Here is a 22,274-nt window from a genome sequence, read left to right on the forward strand (position 1 = left end):
GGTTCATGTCTCTGTTCCTCCACATACAGCTGGATGACCTTGGGCTAGTCACACTTCTCTGAAGTCTCTCAGCCCCACTCACCTCACAGAGTGCTTGTTGTGGGAAAGGAGATTGTTAGCCGCTTTGAGACTCCTTAGGGTAGTGATAAAGCGGGATATCAAATCCAAACTCTTCTTTTGCAGCGCTGTGGGGTTGAGGGTTGTGCTGCAAGTTACTAAAAAGTTTCATTATCATATAAATGTATATGACACAGAGGATACATTTTAGTAAGTATGGTAAAATGCTACTAACAATAATGTGAATAAATAGAAAAATGAATTACAGTTCAAAGCAATAAACATCCGCATTTCATATATTTAAATTTGTGAGAAGTCTCCATAAAATTACCAGTAGCATTCCAACAACAAAGCAAAAGCTGTCATTGAAGTACATCTTATCATTATTTTCCTTTTACAGTACTACATTTTCTTAAGATTCCAGCGTTGCACTTACATATTTAAACAAGAATTTAATTTACACACAAAAATAAGCACCCTTAATAAAATAGTTGAAAGATAAGCACCAAACATTAGGCAAAGTACCAAACATTAGGCTGCTTCACATACGTCCCTGGCCAGAAATAACCTTTTGTGCCAGAAATCATCCCTCTGCACCACATCCAAAGGAACATGTTCTTTAGGAGACCCATATACCTGTATCCTGATGGGGCAATCCCAAATCCCACAACATTGATGTCTCGGGTTAGGATGCACCAGTCTCCCACCAGTGGAGAATGTCCCTAATGGAGGTGGCTCTGCTGCAGTGGAATACCCACCTCCAGCCCAGTAGGCAGTAAGCTACCATCAGCAGTAGCCAGCAGAAAGCTCCAAAAGTAGGGCATTATGGTGCCAGATCCATTCCCCTACCCTAAAAGGCTGGATCCAAAAGCCAATGGAGAATTAGCTGCTCAGTTCCTCCAACCCCCCATTATGATTGCTCTGTGGTTTGTGTTCCCTTTCCTCGTTTTGAAAGGGAAGAATAGTGCAAATTCCATCTCCATGTGTAGTGCCCATGCTATACGTCACCTTAGGTCGGGGTTCTCAAGAGTGTAGCACAGACTTCCTTTGGCTCGTGAAAGGCCTGGTAAAGCGAGGAGGCAATGTTCCAAAGAGGGGCTGAATTCTGAAGAAATGGGTGCATTAAATGCCCCCTGGCAGAAGATGATGACTGGTGAATCATCGTCTGGGTGCAATTTGGAAAGAAGAGTTCAGAACACTGCTTTCTTCTGATGTTTTGCGGTGCATGACTTTATGAGGAAAACAGATGTTCTGTTCCTCTTCTAATGCCAGGTTTTCAGTAGCAAGATCCCTATATAGGGAAAGGTATACACGTGTACAAGGATCTCTATTGTTTACATATGGAACAGCCCAAGAGACTGGTGCAGGGATGTCAACAGCAGAGGGTAGAGTAAATTCTGGAGAAGTGACTTGAGTTCAAAAAGTTGGGGAAACACTGCTTTAGATAACAGCACTTCCTCTGCTGCCACATGGAGGGGATCACTCACTGGGTAAATGTGTGAACCAGCCAATTCTATACGTACTGCCCCACCATGTTCTCATAATTTTTAAAAACGTAATGCACTTAAAGGTTTTGTTGTGCTCCCTACCAAAAACAAAAACCCATACAAACAGTTTGGAAAAGCCGTATTCAGGTTTACAATGTATATATTTTGTTCTCTGTATATATAATCGAACATTCTGTATTATATTCTAAGGAGTTGCTTCTCAGACAAAATATATACCCTTGATAAATTTCACCCTGAGAAAGTGGCTCCTTGAGGCTACACAATAAAATTAAAAACAGTACAGTAAATTACACAAACAATAAGGCAGCCAGGGATTTCTGTATGCATTTGGAAACATTTTTTTCCAGACTAAAACCCTCTGAGGGAATGTTAAACTGCAACGTTTTGGGAGGCAGTTAAGTGAACACTAAAGATTCTTTCTAGCTGACATACGAGATTGTCTTTGGCAAAAATCACAGGGAGATAAGACGGTTCTCCACAGTAGTGGAAGGCAGTACACCAAAGGCTAAATGTTTTCTAAGCCTCTTCAGAAGGGAACAACTTGCAGTGGAGAAGCAGCAGAGATTTGGGATGCTTAACCCCTTTTGATTTTTTTCATTTTGCTGCAACAGGTCCCTGCAATTCTAAAGTCATGTACTGCAAGATAAACACCATCTGGAAACCTAGAAAAGTATCTTAGGGAAAGAAGTTCCAGCTCTAAAAGCAGTCAGCCTGAAAAGAATTAATCATCCACTTCTCCACCCCGCCCCCCCCCCAAGAAATACCCTGCACTAAAGCTGCTGTGTCTAGAATTTTTTTTTGCATGTTTGCATTTTGATGTGCAACATAGTCCTTACTGTATTTTACAATTAGACAGAAACACTTCCACATCTAAATTATTTTGTTATTACAATCCAATCCTGCTTTTGAGGCATAATGCAGCAAGGGGGAAAATCATACACTGGACTTCCAAGAGCTAGGACAATGGTAGACTTTAACTCCTTTGCAGTAATTTTGGGAACTAGCTTTGTCCCTTGGTTGCAGAGCTTCAGAAGCTGTTTCCCATGCACAAACAGGGGCAGCTTGCTGTATGGCAGGGGGGCACTACACAAGAGGCTATTTAATCTTAGGGAGGGAGATTGAGATGGTGAAGAGTGCCACAGTCCTTAGTGCTGCATTTGCAGAGGCCATGATTGGTGCCCCTTAACATCAGCAGGCTGTATGTTCCAGCCTTGCTTGTTTAGCAGAGGCATGTGACATAGCAATTACACGGGGGGAAGAGATCTGACATATGAGGTATGGCATGCTCTGGCTGGGCTAATTTAACCAAAGCCAGGGAAGGCGATTCTGAGCTGCTCCTATCAACTCTTGTGACATTAAATAAACAATCATCATTTCCCACCTATTCTGTTATCCTAACTGATAATACTGCTGCAAGAAAAACTGGAATTGAACTCTGCAGAGGAAAAGGCACCACTGTACCTCTGCAACTAGGACTAATAGTAACTGCTTCAGTTGAACTAGGATCCACAGACAATGTCAGGTCAATCCGTCTGGCAGCTACCTTTTGGCTAAATATGTAAACAAGAAATCAGCAGCAGTGAATCTTCAGCCTCACTACTGATCCTTTAATCCTAAGAACCATGATGTAGCTCTCCACTAGTAACCACTTAACAGCTTTGGGCTTTTGTTGCCATTGTTCCTTCTTTCTCATGTTGCTATCTCAAGGTTATTTAAGCTAGCACAAATAGAATAAATTGCTCCGTGGTCTGCAGACACAAATCATTTATCCCATAATAATAATAAAAAACACCATTTTCATTATCTTGAGTCCTTAAAACAAGAGTTGGGAACATGCTGCCCTTCAAATGATGCTGAACTACAACTCCCGTCATCCCTGACCACTGGCCCAGCTGGCTGGGGTTCATGGACAGTGGAGTCTAACAGCATCCAGAGGGCCAAAGGTTCCCCAGAAACTCTCATTAATTTGTGCAGTAACATGTCACAGATTGGCGTCTGGCTGATGTTCAACAACTAATTTATCAACAGTTGGAATAACCAATAGAAATGATTCTCATATGTGTGATTCCTAATGGGGCTAATTATTTCCCGCCTCTTTTTCCTGTTGGTGTAAAAAAGGAGTAACTGCATTCCGGTCTGCTGAATTGTGCTTGTGTCAAACCTCTGTGAATAACAAAAGAGAGAACTAATTTTCAGCTACTGATCAAAGCTGCACCATTATGTCAGTAGGATGTTCAGCTTTTGAAAAGGTGCCAATAAAACTACCAGCTGTAGTCTTGTTTCCACTAGTCCGTTGATAGTGGCAGTGTGAACTTTATTTACTGTCCAAAGATGGTGACTTTCAGTCCAGTTGGTCCCATTAGATGTACTGTTTGGTACCATTTCCGGAAAAACAAATGATGAAATGACGTTCTGTTTAAAAAAGCTCTCAGTACATTGTGCTATACTTTTCCACCTTCTCTGTTTTTTGCCGGTGATGGCTTTATCTTTCCAATACAAGGCTGTATGAGCAAAGTGAGGATTCCCACCATGTAAAGCAAGCCACATATGTAGAATGAAAAGTCATATTTTTGTGTCAGGTCATAAATCCAGCCTGGAAAACAAGAGCAAGGCAGTTATCTATAGGCTATGATCAATAAATCAGTGAAGAATAGAAAACATCATTTATTCTAATCACAGCATAGTTTTTGGTATCATACTATGCTCACTCTCTTTCCCCACCTCCATTTGTCTTTCATCCATCTTAATTTACATAGAAACCATTCTGCAATGCATTGTATGGCTTTGTGGTTGCTATGCCTTACACTAACTGGTATATGATTTACTCTAGTCTGCATCTGCACAAAACTCCCCCAAGGAAAAAAGTATGCTATAAGCCAGAGGGTCTGGTAGAGTCAGCCAACAAAGGGTCAGAGGTAGTGGCTGGTAGCCAATGAGATTAGACATCTGTGAGAAAGCAGATGTTGGTGAACTTCCATCTTCAAACTTGCCCCATGAGCATTGTGTTATCTTGTCAAACAACTTCTACCACACTAGGAGCTCCTTTCTTTAAAATCAAGAATGTACCAAGGTATATTTGTTGACACGGAATGTGGCCCATGAAGGGCGTGGAGTGGGTGAGAATAAATGGGAATTGTACATGCAATGATTCACTAATTATTTTATTTATTGTGTTTATATCCTACCTTTTCCTCCAAGGGACTCAAGGTGGTACACATGGTTCTCCCCCCGCCCTCATTTAATGCTCACAACAACCCTGTGAAGTAGGCTAGGCTGAGAGGCAGTGACTGGCCAAAGGCCACCCAGCAAACTTCCGTGTGAGGATCTTATCTCATGTCTCTCAGGTCCTAGTCCAACACTCTTAACTACTACACCACCCTGGCTCTCACTATGAACTCTAGGGGCTATAAAGCACGCATGGAATGTAAAGTTGGACAAACAAAACTTTGCATTTACCTGCAAAAGGTGGTCCCAGGAGTGCTGAAATCCCATTAGCACAAATGATGATTCCATAGGCATTTGCGAGGTGCTTAATCCCAACTAAATCTTCAGTAACAACAGGCATGAGTGAAAAATACCCACTGGAAAATCCTATTAGGCCACAGACCACAGCGAGCCCAGCATATGTGTGCATTAGTGGTAAAATGAAAATGCAGAAGACAAGAGTGAAGTTGGCTGCCATGAAGACATTCCAAGCACTGACGCAGGGTGAATCAGAAATGATGCCAAGGATGACCTTGCCAAGAATGTGGACAATGGCAATAATTGAGGTCAAAGGGAATACATCGTTCTGTGCAGATAGGCCATATTGCTTCACTATTTCCGGAAGATGGATAAAAGGGATAACAAAAGTGCTGTATGCAAATAAGGCCCAAAACACAAAGGCTGCAAACTTTCTGTTGGTGAAGAGGGATGCAGCGCCAAAGTAACTAGAATACCAGGTCCAAAAGCCTTTCTGGATTGTAAGAGTCAGCTGACTCACCCTCTTCAGCACGCAAAGAGCATAGATATTCTTCCAGTGTCTGGTTACATCTTTGTTTTCCAAGTCTGAAAAAATGTCAGACTTTTCCTCCTTACCTTGCCCTTCTTTTGCCTCTTCCTGTAAGATGCCATTGGATGCCAGTGTTTCTGCAGAGCAAGAGAGAGCTTTTGCATGGCTCTTGCTGACGTTTCCCTCTCCGCTTTTTTCAGCGGCTTCCTCTTTGTAATAAACTGGTCTCATGAGCGCTCCACAAACACACAGGTTCAGACAGACCGCGCCCTGGATGAACATTGCGTTCCTCCAGCCAAACTCCATGCAAAGGTATTTCAACAGAACTGTCATCAGGAAAGCACCGAACCCCGTCCCAGTTGTGCTGAGTCCCTGGGCAAGTGCTCTTCTCTTCTCAAAGTATTCACCTACCATGACCACAGCAGGCAGGTATACCATCCCACTCCCAACACCTGAAAAAGAGAGATTCCTGAATCAGCTGGAGAACTTTCACTGCAGTCATAACACATGCAGGCAAATTGACACAAGGCCCAAACGTTATTATCCAGTATGCCTTCACCTAAGGATTAAGGATAGGCTTCCACGAGCATACTAGTGGGGCAGCACTAAAACTGCTAGCACATTTGCAAAGCTAAGCAGCTTCCAGTATGGTTTCAAATGCTGAGAAATGATGACAAGGCGTGACTGTATGCTGCTATCAGACATGGGAGTATGCTTTGGCAGTTTTTGTAAAGCTTTTATGTGTTGTAGAAATGTGTCGTGATAAAGACTGGGAATAACAGATCACACTCAGCTGATTCTGAGCACCACAAATCAAAGTTTAAATCAGCCTACTGAGGCTTAGCTGTGTATCCCAGAGCTGATACTGTAGTAGTATAAGCCATGAATTCCCGAGACCTGTAAGATCAGACCTAAATATAGTCACCTGGGCTTAATAAACGAATTATCTCCATCACTAGAAAGACCATACATAATCTCAAACTCAAGTCGTATCAACCTCCAAAGCCAGAATGACTCTTCAACTAACACCAAAGCCTGATTCCAGAAATAGTATTATGCATGCTGGAATGGGATCTATCATCAGTGTTTCAGGTAAAAGCCACAGATTTATTAGACACATGGTTTCCCTTAAAGGTAGAAGCTACCTCACATGCAGGACTAATAACTAGGGATTGAGTTTGTGGCTTCCATTCCACAACCACCACAGCCATATACTTTAAAGGTTTATTTACTATATTTAAAATTGTTCCTTTTCTGAGATAACAGCTGAAACTGCTCTGAGTTCTGCTTCCACTGATGCTCAAACAATTCCTAGTAAGTTAATTGGTTTAAGTGGGTGTCCCAGAATAGACAATCTGCTCTTATGTCAACACTGTGGCATCATCTGTGAAAAGAAGAAAATATTTGCAGACTAATGGACCATATACTTTCTGCCTGAATATGTTTTTGCTGTCTCTAAGCACCTAATGTGCTTATGTTGTCAGTTTACAAGAAGTTTATTCCTAAGGTTTCTTCTCCACCTGCCACCGGTCCCTCATTCCAGGCTGAGAATGAATGTGGAATTTCTCCTCTTATTCTAATTGGGTCTGCTATGGTCTTAGAAAGAGAGAAGACTAATATTTATTCTACTGGACAGGATAACCCGACCAGGAGACAGAAGAGAAGTCCAACTCAGCTTCCGTATGCCATTAAATGGGGTCATAATGTTTTGTTTTCTCTTATCATTGTATTTTAATACTGCAGGGGGTGTCATTTGGATTTTTCCACTTCAGGTACCCAAATCTCTTGTGATGATTAACAGCCTTGTGGTGTTTCAAGCTCAAAATCAATTTTCTCATCTATAAACAACAAAGTTTACTGTCCCCTTTTTTGCCCTTCTATTTATACTCTCACACTCATAGTAAGACAGCTGAGTGCAGAAGGCTGCCTGCCCACTTCCATAAAGGGATAGCAAACATCTACAGTTTTATCTGTCTTAACACAATGAGCATAGGCCAGTTCAAGGCCTATCTAAATTAATTTAATGTAAAGCTTTGTCAAATGCCGCACGTGATAATTATAAACCTCTACCATGTATCATATTGTTCATTTCCCTTCTGAATTAAAAACCCCCAAATCCAAACCTTTCCTTGTAGGGCAGTTCTTCCAACCTGCTGATCAATTTGGTTCTTCAGCTCTAAAATATCCTCTCTTTTTTTGTTATGGCAGCCAGAACAGTACACAGTATTCCATGTCTGGTAGCTTACTTGATAATAAGCCTCATCAAGATCATAAGCTTTCTACCTATGGCAGACATTCAAATATATTGCTTTAAGCAACTTTGTATGAGTTCCTGCCAAGTTTTATATGCCAAGTGAGTTTATCACTTGGGGATCCTTCCAACTCTAACATTCTATGATTCTATGAAACTTTTGAATTGGCCCGGGCCACTCTGTTTAACCACCTGTCATGCCACCTTCAGAGGAAAGGTTATTTAAAGATTATCAATATCAAAACCATAAATCCACTCTGAGAAAGAGCAAATAAAATATGATTAAGATGCACTGTCCCAAATCAACCCCAGTGAATATTGCTCACAAGGATCAGCAATGTGAAAGAGGAAGAAGTTGTCCTGAAATGACACAATACTTTAGGTGACCCCAATATCTATCTAGTTCCTTTAGACCAGGGACTCCCAAACTTTCCCCTCCATGGACCACTTGGAAATTGCCAAGGGTCTTGACACTTAATGATTTTTCTGCCTGTTGTAAGCAACTGTAACATGCTGTGCTAGGTGCTGTATCTTATCTTATCACATCACTAGTCACCTTCTATCCTGGTCCATCCCACTCACCCTGTGGGCAGATTGCTGGGATCTTAAGAGCGATGGAGCAGCAACTAGGATCTTTGGTTGAAGGGTGGTATACAAATTTAGTAAATAATAATAATAATAATAATTGTGCCTGCCATTCACAGCCACTGCTTCCACCATTCTTCCCAGACGTGCCTTGGACCACCAGTAAAGCTTGAGGACCAGTGGTAGTCTGCAGACCAGTTTGGGAACCCCTGCATTAGAGCAATGCACTAAGCTTTGTACATTCACTCCAATGCTTCTGAAAGGAACACCAAGCATTTTATGTTCCACAGTGCTGTATTCTTCCTATGGCATTCTGTACGGGAAATAACTGGTGTATGTTTCCAGCAAAGGGATTTTGTCAAATGCTCAACACATTTGCACATCATGGCACATCATGGCCATGACCTACTGTGCATGAGCAAATCATGCTCTTAGTGTGCAAAGAAAAGAAACCACGATCCCCGGCTTAGTATTATGTCCAAACCAGCATTCAAGCAAACCACAATTGGTAAGCCAAGAAGAAATCTTGGTTGATCTTTGTGGTTGGGGTGAAACAAATCATGATCCCTGTTTCAGACACAATGCTCAGCTAGGGATTGTCGTGTCCCCTCCCCCCCCCCCCCTGCACACTAGCTGGAAGTAGTAGAGAGGATAGAAGTGGGAGTGATTTGCTGGTGCAAAATAACAGATGGTTTATAGCTTATTGTGGCATGCAAATGCAGCCATTCAGTTATACTGGTCTTATTTAACTATTAATCTTAGTGCTGCCTTGCCTGCATTGTTGAAAAAAGGACATTGGAGGGGAGCAACATGCTTGCATCACACCTTCAAATTACCATTGTACTTTTAGTTTGGAAGGGGAACGTTGGAATCTTAAAGCATACCCAAGAGCTATGGGTAAACTGCATGTTTTATTGTTATATGTTATTGTAATTGCATCTTCTGCTCTTAAATATTTTGCAAACCCTGGAAATGTTTTATGTGGGAGGCACACAAACAAACAAACAAACATGTGAAACTTGCTATTTCACATCTGCAGCAACAAGTGCAACTTGGGAATCTGCCCAAGAAGTGTGACAGGAGTGTATGATTTGCTGTGAAACAAAATACAGACATTCAATATTTAGGTTGGTTGTGGCTTTCCAGCTAATCTGAATTACCATGCATCACCTGAATTAAGGTATCTATGCAGATGATCTAAAGTGCTTATGTAGATGCTGCATACATGTCACTTTTGACCTCCAACATGTGATGTATCTTCTCATTTGCACTGTTTTGTGTGCACAAACCAACCCTCCTCCATTGACATGCATGAAGAAACTCTTACAGGCTAAGGAACATGTTTGTGGTAGAGTTACTGTGCTCAGAAGGAACTGTAGGTCAGGGTGACTGCCTCTTTGCAAACTCAGACTTGCTTATTTTAGCATTCTGTGTTCTTACAGATCAGTTACTACAATGAAAATCCGAATGCATATTCCAAAACTAAAGCATGCTTACCAGCTGTAACCCCAAACGTTATAAAGAGGTAATATACATTTGAGGCATAGGAACTCAGTATCCATCCTACAGCAGTCAAGATCCCTCCAGCTATTGCTGTCTTCCGGCAACCGCAGGTGTTAATGAACAAACCAATAAAAGGACCTGTGCCAAAACAGGAAGAATGGATTGTTTTCCTAAAGCTTTGTTTATTCTCTTCACGAGGATAACCACACTGAAACCACTGATTACCAGCAATAAGATCAGTAAATATTAGGCCACCTGTTCAAAACTGTTAAGTGCTAAACATCAGTTCTCAAAGATCTAGGCACTTATTTCTAATCAATATATGAAACTGAGACAATATGACTCATGATAAGCAGAGATTACAGAAAAATGGAAACATGCATACAGTATCATATTTTATAAGGGACTGTTGCTAAATATTTTGATCCATAAATGAATCTATCTCTGCGGGAACTGATCTTGGGCATATCCATTTCTTCTAGAGTGGCTTATGAACCTACCTACAATCAAGGTTATACCCATACTAAGGGAGCTGACCCACGCTGTCAGGCCTCGACTTTGGCTGAATTCGTCAAGCCATTCCATGTTGAGAACACCAAGGGCCATTTGTGATCCCATGATGAATATGTGCACCAGGAAAGAAGAAAGGACAATCATCCAAGCCCATCCACCATCAACATCTGGATTCGCCCCAAGCTTCTTCTCCCTGTCTTTGGAATCCTCTTCAAAATCATAGCCAACATCTTCGCGACTGGTGTACATTTTCCACTGAGTATCCTGAAACAAACAGAAAATGTTTTCACAGGCTCAGGGTTGTCTTTTATTTTAGTTTCTTTGGTGCTTTATTCATCAACTCAAATAAAACTGGTTTGTTGGCAGCTCGGCCACCATTTTGCATCCTCCACAACACCCTGGGACTTCATGAGGGTGGAAATGGCAGCCGCCGCCACTGCCACCCACAAAAAAATGGCCTCCATTTTTCCTAGAGAGGATGAGAAAAAGAAAAATCTCAGGAAAATGTACTCTGAGAAATTTCAGCTCCTCTCCAAGTCACCTGTAGGCAGCCAAAGTGACACGAATTGGAAGCAGATTTTCAACACCCAGCCACAGCTGTAGGATTTGAAATACTTAACCGTGCCCTTGTAGGGACAGATATTTTGGCCACAAAATGTTTTCATACTGTTAGCCGCAACTCATTTTTATCTTTGGATATCTGCACTGCAAACACACCCAAAAAAAGGAAAGGTTGTTTGTGAAAACTATGCACACGCCATCAGCTGCCCAGAACTAGGATAGGACACTGGCCCTCACCTCACTGCTGACTCAGAGCAGCCTTGACCCAGCCTTGTCTCTTCCATTCACTCACAGATTACTCCACACAACTAAGTGTCATGCAGCAAGCTGGCTGCCAGAAAAGCTGCAGACCACCCTTAGAGCAGAAACGCCAAACATCAGTGACTGCTGTTTGCTCTTAATCAAACAAGGCCAGCAAGTCCAAAATGCTACACTGACATAATTACTGGGATTCCAGAATACATAAGCATTTGCTCTCCTAGTGTAAAAAGTTCTTTCCATAATTGATACTGTCTTCCTAATAACCCTGTTAGGTCATCTTTCCTCTGGGAACGACATTATTTCCTCCCACAAATTTTGTCCAAAATACTTTTTTCCTAGTGGGGTTAAGATTGGGAGCTGCCCAGAGTGGCTGGGGAAACTCAGCCAGATGGGCGGGGTATAAATTATTATTATTATTATTATTATTATTATTATTAGCAGTTCAGAGGCTTGCAATTTTCAGTAGAAAAACAGCACGAGGTAAAAGGGAGGTTCTATCCCCCTCCCCACACACTTCTTCCTTCCTTATTGGTGTTTCACTTCAAATTGAAGCACCTGAAGCTTCGTTGTATAAAGGAATAAAACAACTACACATAACATGTAGTTCATTCCTTACTAAAATCACAACAGGAATGTGCCAGTTTCGCAGATGGGGAGATTCAAGTAAAGTTAAGATAAGCCCAACATTTTATTAGCCGCAACTCTTGTTTAGATTATTTACATTTTAGGGCCCAACTCGCTAATAGTGTGATTTAATGCATGTTTATTGATAAGTCCCACAGTTCAGTTGGACCAGGGCAGGCCAACTTTTCATATCAAGTGGGAGGCAAGAGCATTTTGACACGGAATCTGCGGGCCACACACTTGGTTGCAGAAGCCACCCAAAAAGAACATCAGGGCCACCTGGGGCCCTCGGGCCATGTGTAGGACCACCCAGAGTTAGACCTACTCTCAGACTTACTGCATAGGAAGGTCTCCTACTGCCATTTAAAAAATTGTTATGTCCCTGCTTAGATATGAGGTTCATTCACTTGGTCACCTTGGTCAAATCACTATGTTGCATCCTAATTTGATTCACAGGATTGTTGTGAGGATAAAAGGAGGAGGGCATGTGTGGCATCCTGAGCTCCTGGGTGAAATAAAAATGTATTTAACCAGAAAATAAACAGCAGTTCTTGATTTGGCTAGATCCCCATGGAGCATAAAATGCTCAGAATGTCTGTAAATCTGGGCCCTTTGAAAGCTATATTAAGTTGCACATATTCAATACATGGGGCTTTGAAAAAGAAGAAGCAGTTTAAAGGATTTTCCTAAGGCTGCACAAGAGAGCTGTGTCAGAGAAGCAAACTGGCCAGAGCTCTACAGGCCACTACTGTCCTCTTGTTTGTCACATGAATGATATTAATTATTCCAGCTCCCCACCCACCCCTCCCAGATGATCCTCCATCCAGTATTCTGTCTTGATGGTTTAGGCCAAATATCAAATCTGAGAAAATCACTTCTAATGTGTTTGCAAACCTGCCCATTTTCTAAAAGTCTGCAATCGCAACCCTTACATAAAAACACGAGAATTTTCATTTCTGTTTTTGAACACATAAGACACGTCCTGAGATACTTTTTTTAAAAAAAGAAAAAGGAGTAACGATTAAAGCATAATTGCAGTATGTGACCAATAAACTTTTTAAACAGCACAACAAAGCAAAATATCTAGGGCTTCTCTCTCTCTCTCTCTCTCTCTCTCTCTCTCTCTCTCACACACACACACACACACACACACACACATATGAGACTTAAACAACAAAGACATAATTTATGTGGTAGTTCCTAGTTACTGCCATATCAGTAGCAAAAGACAGAAGTGTTTCCATCAACTCTGGGCCGCTGAATATTGGTACGTGTGTAACTCAGAACTCAGGGGCATTGTGTTCTGTGATTTTTCCTATCTCTTAAAACATAACTAATTTCCTGTGCCAAAGGCATTTCTGGTATGGACAGAAATGAGCAATCTGCTCATAGGCTGTTAATATTTTGCAGACCTGCTTTGCTGTACAGTATGTTTATGCATGGGTAGGCGCAGCAGAAGCCCCACTCCTACCATCTTCCCCATGAGTGTTATACTAATTTCTACAAAATTGCCTTCCGCATAGGAATAAGCCAATATCAAACCATTATCCTCAGGAGAGTGCTGAAATGTGTCTCTTCCCTCTACTTCTTTCCCTCTGCTTCTCACACGGGCACAGCTAATATGGGGGCCATAGATCATGTGTAAAATGGTCCTATTGAACACCTTCCTACTAAATCCAATGTATCACATACATGATTGCCATGGGTTTTGTTTCATTTAAACTACTATGATCAAACTTCGTTTTATAAAATCTGGTGACCGGTCATCATGAATGAAGACTGGACTGTGATCCTAAGCATGCTTTCTTGGACGTAAGTTTTTGCTTTATAAAGGGAAATTATTTAGGAACAGGCAGGATTCTCTCTCCATCCCACCTACAAAAGTCCTGCTTGGTTCTCAACCCATCTATTTTTGCCTTGCCCCAAGCTCGTCTACTCAGAAGAAAAACCCACCGAATTCAAGGGGTTTTGCTCTCCAGTCATGCAATCCTATGCATGTCTACTAATTGAGTTCAAGTGGACTGACTCCCAGGTATATGTGTATATGCTAAACACATTTATTAAGTAAAAAATCCACATTGAACCCTCAGGGATGTTTTGTGTAAATGTGGATGCAGGCCTGTATCAGTATGGCCACCTGTGAGCTGCCTTAAATGAAAAAGTACTTCATGTCCTCTAACATTCAGAGGTAGAAATAGGGTTACTTATGCCAAGTTACTTTTAAAATTGTAGTTTTATACTGCAGTGTCACTTATATAAATCTTCTCCAGAGCACTTAGCCCTGAAAAGAGGCATATAAAATTTCAAAATAAATACTTGGCAAGCGCCTCTTCACTCCAAGGCTACACACCACTGAAGTCTCTTGTCTGCAAGAGGTACTCTTGTGTTCATTTACTTGGCAACAGCCAGTCTCGTAACAGATTATCATGCTTAATATCTCAAAATAAACCACAGGCTGCAGCATGTGAAATGGCAGGCTGTGTCCTGCATGGTGCCTTAAGGCACCTACACCGGCTTACCTGGGAGAAAGTCCCACGCAACTCGATGGATCTTACATCTGAGTAGCCAGGTTTAGGACTGCAGAGTTAATGATCAGGTTGTACACTTCCGTGGCATGCAGACCCCTCAGCCTAATTTCGAAAGCTCTTTGCAAGTTAAGGCTATCTGGCGAAACCAAGCATAGAGGGAGAGGGAGAAATGGGGTGTCACAAACACAAGGGGAATGGTGGGATTGAAAGGCAAGCGGTGGTCCCTCCCATTTTATGCCCTAGCTATGCCCATAGCGCTAGCTTCTCCGCTGCCCTCCAAAAAACATGCGCCCCCGACCCCGAACACAAGGATTGTGGCCCTCGACAGAAAAAAAGTTCCGCACCCAGGCGGAGAAAGGCAGTGCTAAATGATAAAAAAGGGATGAGAAAACCCTCCCCTGGTTTCCGCCTCAGAAACAATAAGAACACGTTTGGGGGACGACGACAGTATTTTACCAAGAAGCGTAAGGCGAGGGGGTAGTCAGTGGCTTCATGGTAGTCAATGGCTCGTTCAGGTGGCGGCTTCCCGCGAGCAGAAACCTGGCCGGAGTTGTGGGGAGCGGGCCGCGTAAAAAGCGCGAAAGAAGGAGCCCCGCGCGGAGCAGGGAAGGACAGCGGCGGAGGAGCCGCGCGCGGCGGCGGGGCCACAAGGCGACTGACCGCGCGTTACCTCACGGCGGCTGCGGGAGCAGCGGGAAACCTTCCTGCCCGGAGCAGACAAAGCTTCGCGGCCGCTGCGTGCGGAGCCTGCCCGCCTGCCTGGTGCACCATGCATGCCTCCCCGCTTGCCCGAGGCCGCCCAGGCTCCGGTGCCCAGCCTCGAGGGCAGGCCTGGCTGGCACACCCACCCACTCACCCCGGAGGGAGTCGCGCTTACTCCCGGGCGCCTCTCGGATCCGCTGCTGCTGCTTCCCGCCGCGGAGTCCCCGGGACTGCTGCAGTCTGGAGTGGCATCTTCAGCAAGGCGCCCGCCCGGAGCTCTCCTCGCCCGTGCCGGGGGAGGGACGCAGGGAAGCGGGGTCGGGATTGGGCGGGGGCTTAATTCCCCCGCCGGCCTCGACTCCCGAGGGTTGCCCTTTTGTCTCCAGGGCACTTCGCCTCGGCGTGATCTTCCTCCACCAACTCCCTGCACCGCCGGCCCATCTCTGGCAGCTTGCAAGTCGGCGCGCTCTGCCCATGTGTGCGAGACACCGGCTGATTCTGGTTTTGCGCAAGGGAGGTGTGGAAGCCCGTGGCGGGCTGCCGGGGCCTCTGGCGATCGCTGGGTGAAGTTTGGCGGGCGGCTGGGGGCTGGAGCCAGGCAGCAACTTAGGGCAGGAAAAGCCCCCTTCCAGCCCAGCGAGCCATCGGGGAGAAGAGCGCAGCAGAAGGAGCGAGCGGTGCATTGTCGTTGTTGTTCGTAGACAGGCCTCTCCCGCGTGTGGAAATCCTAAGGACCAAAAACAGCCCTGGGGAAGATTAAGAGATTTACGCTCCTGTTTACGAAAGGCTTTTGGCTTCCCGTTCCAGAAATCTTCTCACCACTTACCCCCCTGGCCTTTTCCCACCCCCACGTAGCAGCTCAGACCCCTGGCGTATTTTCTAAGTAACACACCAGGGACTAGTTTCTTAGTTTTCAGATGAGGACAGGCTTGAAATCGTGAAACGCTGCTGAGCTTTGTCTTGTATCATAGATTCATAGTAGTTGTGGGTGGAACCTCATGGGTCATCTAGTCCAGTGTTTCCCAACCTTGTGCCTCCAGATGTTTTTGGCCTACAACTCCCATCATCCCTGACCACTGGTCTTGCTAGCTAGGGATGATGGGAGTTGTAGGCCAAAAACATCTGGAGGCACAAGGTTGGGAAACACCCCCTGCAATGCAGGAATCTAAAGCGTCCACAGCAGATGGCCATCCAACCTCTGCTTAAAAAGCTCCAAGGATGGCGAGTCCACCACATTCTGAAGGAGTAAGGCCGCACTAGTATGCATGCTTACCTAGGAGTAAGCCCCTTGCAGCTCATTAGGACTTAACTGCTGAATGTCCGTGTGTAGGATAGCCTGTTAACAGATCTGTTGTGGCACACCCTTTCATGGACTAGATCAGGCATGAGGAAACCTCAGCAGCTCTGGGCCTAATGTTACCCACCAGTTCCACGAGCCAGACCCTGACAATCTCCCCACCTAGAAGCCGGGATGGACCAATTTTCACCCCCATCCTAGTACAATAGGTGGGGATGTTTAACTCTCCCTACCCAGCATAACAGAACACAGGTAGTGCTGTGGTCTAAACCACAGAGCCTAGGGCTTGCCAATTGGCAGTTTGAATCCCCGCGACGGGGTGAGCTCCCATTGCTCGGTCCCTGCTCCTGCCCACCTAGCAGTTCGAAAGCACGTCAAAGTGCAAGTAGATTAATAGGTACCGCTCCGGAGGGAAGGTAAACGGTGTTTCTGTGCGCTGCTCTGGTTCGCCAGAAGTGGCTTAGTCATTCTGGCCACATGACCTCCGGAAGCTGTCTGCGGACAAACGCTGGCTCCCTCAGCCAGTAAAGCGAGATGAGCACTGCAACCCCAGAGTCGTCCGCAACTGGACCTAACGGTCAGGGATCGCTTTACCTTTACCCAGCATAACAAAAACAGGAAGAAAAGCAGCACTTCCCTACTCCCCAGCTGATCCACATGGATCCAGTGTGGCAGGTATATGGAAGGGTGAGTTAACCCCCCCCCCAATATGTCAAGATGAGGATGAAAGTCTCCCCTCTGTGCTTCTGTCCATGTTCAGTGTATCTCTCTGTATGTGTGTGTGTTAATATTTTGTGTGTGATTTTATAGTGATGTGGTGTGTTTTAAGAGTGTGAATGTGTTTTAATTTTTCCACTTCTATAGCAGCTGTTTGAGGGAGGAGAGCGTTGTTGTTGTTTTTTGTAGGATTGTGCTGCTTGAGTAAAAGGCTTTAAAAAAAACAAGAAAAAAACACCTCCCACTCTCCAGATTCTGATTAGCTCCTTCCCTTATTTAAAATAGACTCTCAGTGGTGCTAAGCTTCAGACACTGCAGGTGTTCTTTCAAGTGTGTTGTCTATGCCAGCTTTCCCAAACCTGGGTCTCCAGCTGTTTTTCAGACTACAGTTCCCATCATCTCTGACCACGTGTCTTGCTAGCTAGGGATGGTGGTAGTTATAGTCCAAAAAGCTGGAGACCCAAGTTTGAGAAACACTGGTGTATGAGAACTCCTCCCAGTGTGTGTGTGTGTGTGTGTGTTAAAATCATACTGAAATTAGTAAGTTGAAACGTTAAATTTATTGTATTTGTTTAATATATTTCTTTCCTGCCCTTTACCGTAAGGTCCCAAAGCAGGTTGCATACAATAAAGTATGCAATCATAAAACAAAACAGTGTAAACCATAAAGCAAGAAAACTGTAAAATATTTTAAAAAACAGTTCATTATATAAACAATTAAAATTTTCACATTTAGAAACAACACAAACATTAAAAAACAATTCCAAATATAAGAACAGTTGTTTTTTTTTAAAAGTTCCAGTACAGATTCGGACTACAGTGATACCTCGGGTTACATACGCTTCAGGTTACAGACTCCACTAACCCAGAAATATTACCTCGGGTTAAGAACTTTGCTTCAGGATGAGAACAGAAATCGTGCAGCAGAGGCGCAGCCGCAGCAGGAGGCCCCATTAGCTAAAGTGCTTCAGGTTAAGAACAAACCTCCAGAATGAATTAAGTTCTTAACCTGAGGTACCACTGTATTGTCTTGAGATAATTTCCTGTACCATCCAAATTTTTCTGTCTGGTCAAAGGAGACCATGTCCTCCCCCCACTCATCTCGTCACCGCAAAGAGGACCCAGAGCTACAGAACAAAAGCACCCATCAGTCTGTGACAGTGGCGTAGCGTGGGTTGTCAGCACCCGGGGCAAGGCAAGTAATTTGCGGCCCCTAACCCATGGATTTGTGCCCCCTAACCTGTGGATTTGCGCACCCTAACCCCCAGATGTTGTGCCCGGTGCAGCTGGCCCCCCTGCACCCCCCACACTACGCCACTGGTCTGTGAAGTTTCCAAATTCTACAGTTATTGCATTAAGGAGAATCAAATTCCTGTCCTATGAAAGGGTCCAGTGACGACAACAACAAAAGGATCCCCTGTAAATGTCAATGAAGGAATATGGTTAGGTTATTTGAACGTCAAAAGCAAGGAAATACAAGGTAGAACATTAGGATGAATATCATGGAACACCAAAACCAAAGGAAGCACAAAATGAGAGTTTCCTGCCTTCTGTGGTCAGTTTGGTACCTTTCATTTTTCACTGGAACATGAGACAGTAAAAGGATAGGGATCTCTTTTGGCAGGACATATGAATCACTTCCTGTGAAGTATCTTGACATGGTTTTACAAGGCAATTCCAAGTATAAAAAGAATTTATAATAAATTCAGATACCAACTGGTTGTTCTTTTTTTTAAAAAAAAAACAACTGCATCTTCATTGGATGTGTTTAGGATTTTACCTACCCCACACATGGCAGTTTAATATTAGAGAGAACAAGTGGGACTTGTAACAAAGCATTGCCTAACAAGACAGCTGTGCCCTTTTATGGCATACTCCATTTCACCCACTTCTGTTTTTCTCTCAACACACATTCCGCAGTCTGCAGCCACAAATCATTTTCAGTGTTCACTGGAGTGTTTGCTTGTTTTTAAATTGTACTTGTGCAAACCTTGGAACTTCTATTGTTGATCTTTTCCTCGTGCGCAGATTGGCACTGGGAGAATGAGTTTTGTAGTTATTTAACCATTACCATTCAACAAAACGAAAACACTTCGGTGAATACCACTGACAAAGCCTGTTAGAGCTGTGCTTGTTTCACCTAAACCCGTTCTGCCTCTCCTGGGTGCAGGATGTGGTTTTTATTCTGCTGTTAGATATCTCAAAACACTGTATACCAAGGTAGTAACAGAGCTAATCTTTAGTGAAATGTTGCTGCAAAAAAGAATATTTTGAGAACTTTGGAGTTCTGTACACATGGCAGTGTTGTAGTTGTGACCGATCTTCTGCATAGGGGGCTACAAAATCCAGTGTTTCCTGTTTGATTCACTTACTCTAAAAGCTACTACTCATCAGAGGTGGATTTTGGGCAGTGCACACAGCCAAAGCTTCGGGAAGGAGATGTGAGGGTGCTCTGACAGGGTCCTAGAGTCCTCCTGTTTCCTTCCCAAAGCTGGGCAAGCTCTTCCGGCTTTTGTGAGGAGGCTGGAGAGGGTTCTTATGACCATGCCAGAGCCTCACACCTCCATCAAAGGGGGGCATAAAATGGCCTCATACTGGGCAGCATATTACAGCAACCCTGTGAAGTAACTCACTATTCTAATTTTAGGTGGGTAATTGAAAGAGTGTGACTTGCCAATGCTCCATTCAGTTATTACTTGGCCCAAAGGAAAAACTATGGGACAGGCCTTGATCTCAGGAAATCCCTTGCCTGTTTCTTCCTTGTTCTGCCCACCACTGAAACGGAAGATTCTGCTTTCAAATAAATGTGGCATTTGTTGGTATGTGGGGTCCCTCATCTATCTATCGAAAGGCATATACCACTGGAGGGTAACAAAACTTCTAAGCAGTTTACAAGAGCTGTTAAAATTAAATAGGAATATGTAGCAGCATTTAACTGCGGGAGACAGTGGAAGACAGAAGTGCCTGACATGCTCTGGTCCATGGGGTCATGAAGAGTCGGACAGGACTAAACAACAACAACATGTAGCCGCAGGAATATGTAGCAGCAGTGGGAAATCTACAGCCCATAGGGAAAATTAGGCCTGCCAGGTCTCCCCATTTGGCCCACAGCACCATTTCAGCCAAGACACAATGGTGCTCACAGGCTTTGCCTTGGTGACCCCTGGTTTAAATGGAAGAAAACATGACACCCTCAAAGTAGAGGCATGTGAATCTGTTGATTGCGGCTTCTCTCAGTTTCTCATTCTTCTAATCTTAAACTCAGCTCTCCAGATTTCCACATCAGTCTCCAGATTATTATTATTTTAAGTTCTCGTTTTAGTGCAAATTTATCTTAATGTACACATTTTTGCGAAGATTTCCCTTAACACATTTTTTCGGAAAGCAATTTTCCTTAGTGTTGCTATGGTCTTGTGGGTGCCAGGCCACTATAAATTCCTGGATCTAGTAAGTGTTAGAATTTAAACAAGGCTTGGGGTGTTAAACTGGGTGCCAGACACCCTAGTCCCAGTAAATATTAAAAGCTAATCAAGCCAGGCTAGATTCCTGTGTTCAGGAAATCACCTATATGATGGGCCATTAAGAGAACAAAGGAAAGGTGATGAGCCATTAAGAAAGCAAGTGAAAGGAGGCTCTGTGTGAGACAGCAAATGGGTGGGGCCCATACCACCACCCCCAACTTGCAGATACTGAGAAAAGCCAGTTTAGAGCTGAAAGTATGTGTAATGTGACCTAGAAGTAAAGCTGCAGGTTGGAAAGCCAGAGAGGCACAGTGTGATGTTTGTTGTCTATTTGAATCCAAGGCTCTGTCTATGGGAGAAACAAGACCCTCTTGGAGTGTTAATGCTGTGAACCCCTCCATCGTAGGCTCGGGTTGTATTTATGTTTAATTAAAACATATATCACAAAGATATCACTACTATGCCTCATTCCCCAAAGGAAACACAAACCATGGGTGAATGTCTGGAACACCTAGAATCTCACATCACTCAGAGACGGGTGGCGTGCAACACTATAATGTATTTTGTAAGCGATTATCACTAATATGTGCATTCTTATGCACACTTTACCTTAATGTGCATTTTTACAGACGTTGCTTGGCTGGAGACATGGACAGCAAAATTCAGAGAAGTGTGGATTTAGTAAGGCAGATTGTTGTTCATTTCACATATTGTTTCGGAAAGTGTGAATTAGGCAGGCTCATCTTAAAAAGCAGAGACATCACCTTGCCAACAAAGGTCCGTATAGTTAAAGCTATGGTTTTCCCAGTGGTGATGTATGGAAGTGAGAGCTGGACCATAAAGAAGACTGATCGCCGAAGAATTGATGCTTTTGAATTATGGTGCTGGAGGAGACTCTTGAGAGTCCCATGGACTGCAAGAAGATTAAACCTCTCCATTCTGAAGGAAATCAGCCCTGAGTGCTCACTGGAAGGACAGATCCTGAAGCTGAGGCTGCAATACTTTGGCCACCTCATGAGAAGAGAAGACTCCCTGGAAAAGACCCTGATGTTGGGAAAGATAGAGGGCACAAGGAGAAGGGGACGACAGAGGACGAGATGGCTGGACAGTGTTCTCGAAGCTACCAGCATGAGTTTGAGCAAACCGCGGGAGGCAGTGGAAGACAGGCATTCTCTGGTCCATGGGGTCACGAAGAGTCGGACACGACTAAATGACAACAACATCTTATATGTGATCTGAAGCAGATTTGTGCCCAATTCTAGGCCTGCCATATGTCTGGATTTTCGTAGACATTACCGGGATTTCAAAGATGAAATTGACGGGGGGGGGGGGGAGAGATTTCCGAAAGACTGCACTTAGTCCTGGATTTTAGGCAAGTCAATAGGAAAATTGCCTTTTTTTGGTTTTTGGTCCTGGTTTTTACTTTTTGAAATATGGCAACCCTACCCGATCCCAAGCAGATAATAATCAAGAGGCAATAGGGGCTGGATAAGAAGGCAGGAAAGACTTGGAGGAAGAGCACAGAGAAGACTGTGATGCAGCCATGGATGGCATTTGCACTCAATGGCATCACTTCCAGCAGACATTGGGTAAATGTGCAACGTGTTAATTGTACATATCAATGCATTTTTATCTTTTTGTAGCGTTTTCTATTTTAAAAGATTGAAAGGAAGTCAACAGGAAAGGCTGCGTTTTCCTTTATTCTTGATTAGCAT

At 43.7% G+C, this 22,274-nt stretch overlaps 1 protein-coding gene across 5 annotated transcripts; it reads right to left on the minus strand.

The window, feature by feature from the left end:
• Positions 1–223: 223 nt before the first annotated feature.
• SLC16A14 (solute carrier family 16 member 14) lies at positions 224–16,071 on the minus strand. 5 transcript variants are annotated; one of them, XM_083739008.1, is made up of 6 exons: positions 15,239–15,346; positions 14,374–14,514; positions 10,396–10,672; positions 9,890–10,033; positions 5,022–6,008; positions 224–4,158 (listed from the first exon to the last, which is right to left on the minus strand). In XM_083739008.1, exons 3-6 carry the CDS (start codon positions 10,655–10,657, stop codon positions 4,007–4,009), a joined length of 1,545 nt encoding a protein of 514 aa, XP_083595134.1. In that variant the 5' UTR covers positions 10,658–10,672; positions 14,374–14,514; positions 15,239–15,346; the 3' UTR covers positions 224–4,006. The 5 variants fall into 5 exon arrangements, with proteins under 5 accessions (XP_083595134.1, XP_083595133.1, XP_083595136.1 ...); XM_083739007.1 differs by lacking the exon at positions 15,239–15,346 and adding an exon at positions 14,839–14,862 and having other exon boundaries at positions 14,374–14,518; XM_083739010.1 differs by lacking the exon at positions 14,374–14,514 and having other exon boundaries at positions 15,260–16,071.
• Between the last annotated feature and the right edge of the window lie 6,203 nt (positions 16,072–22,274).

Source organism: Podarcis gaigeae, assembly GCF_964106915.1.
Source record: "Podarcis gaigeae genome assembly, chromosome: 5".
Lineage (NCBI taxonomy): Eukaryota > Metazoa > Chordata > Lepidosauria > Squamata > Lacertidae > Podarcis > Podarcis gaigeae.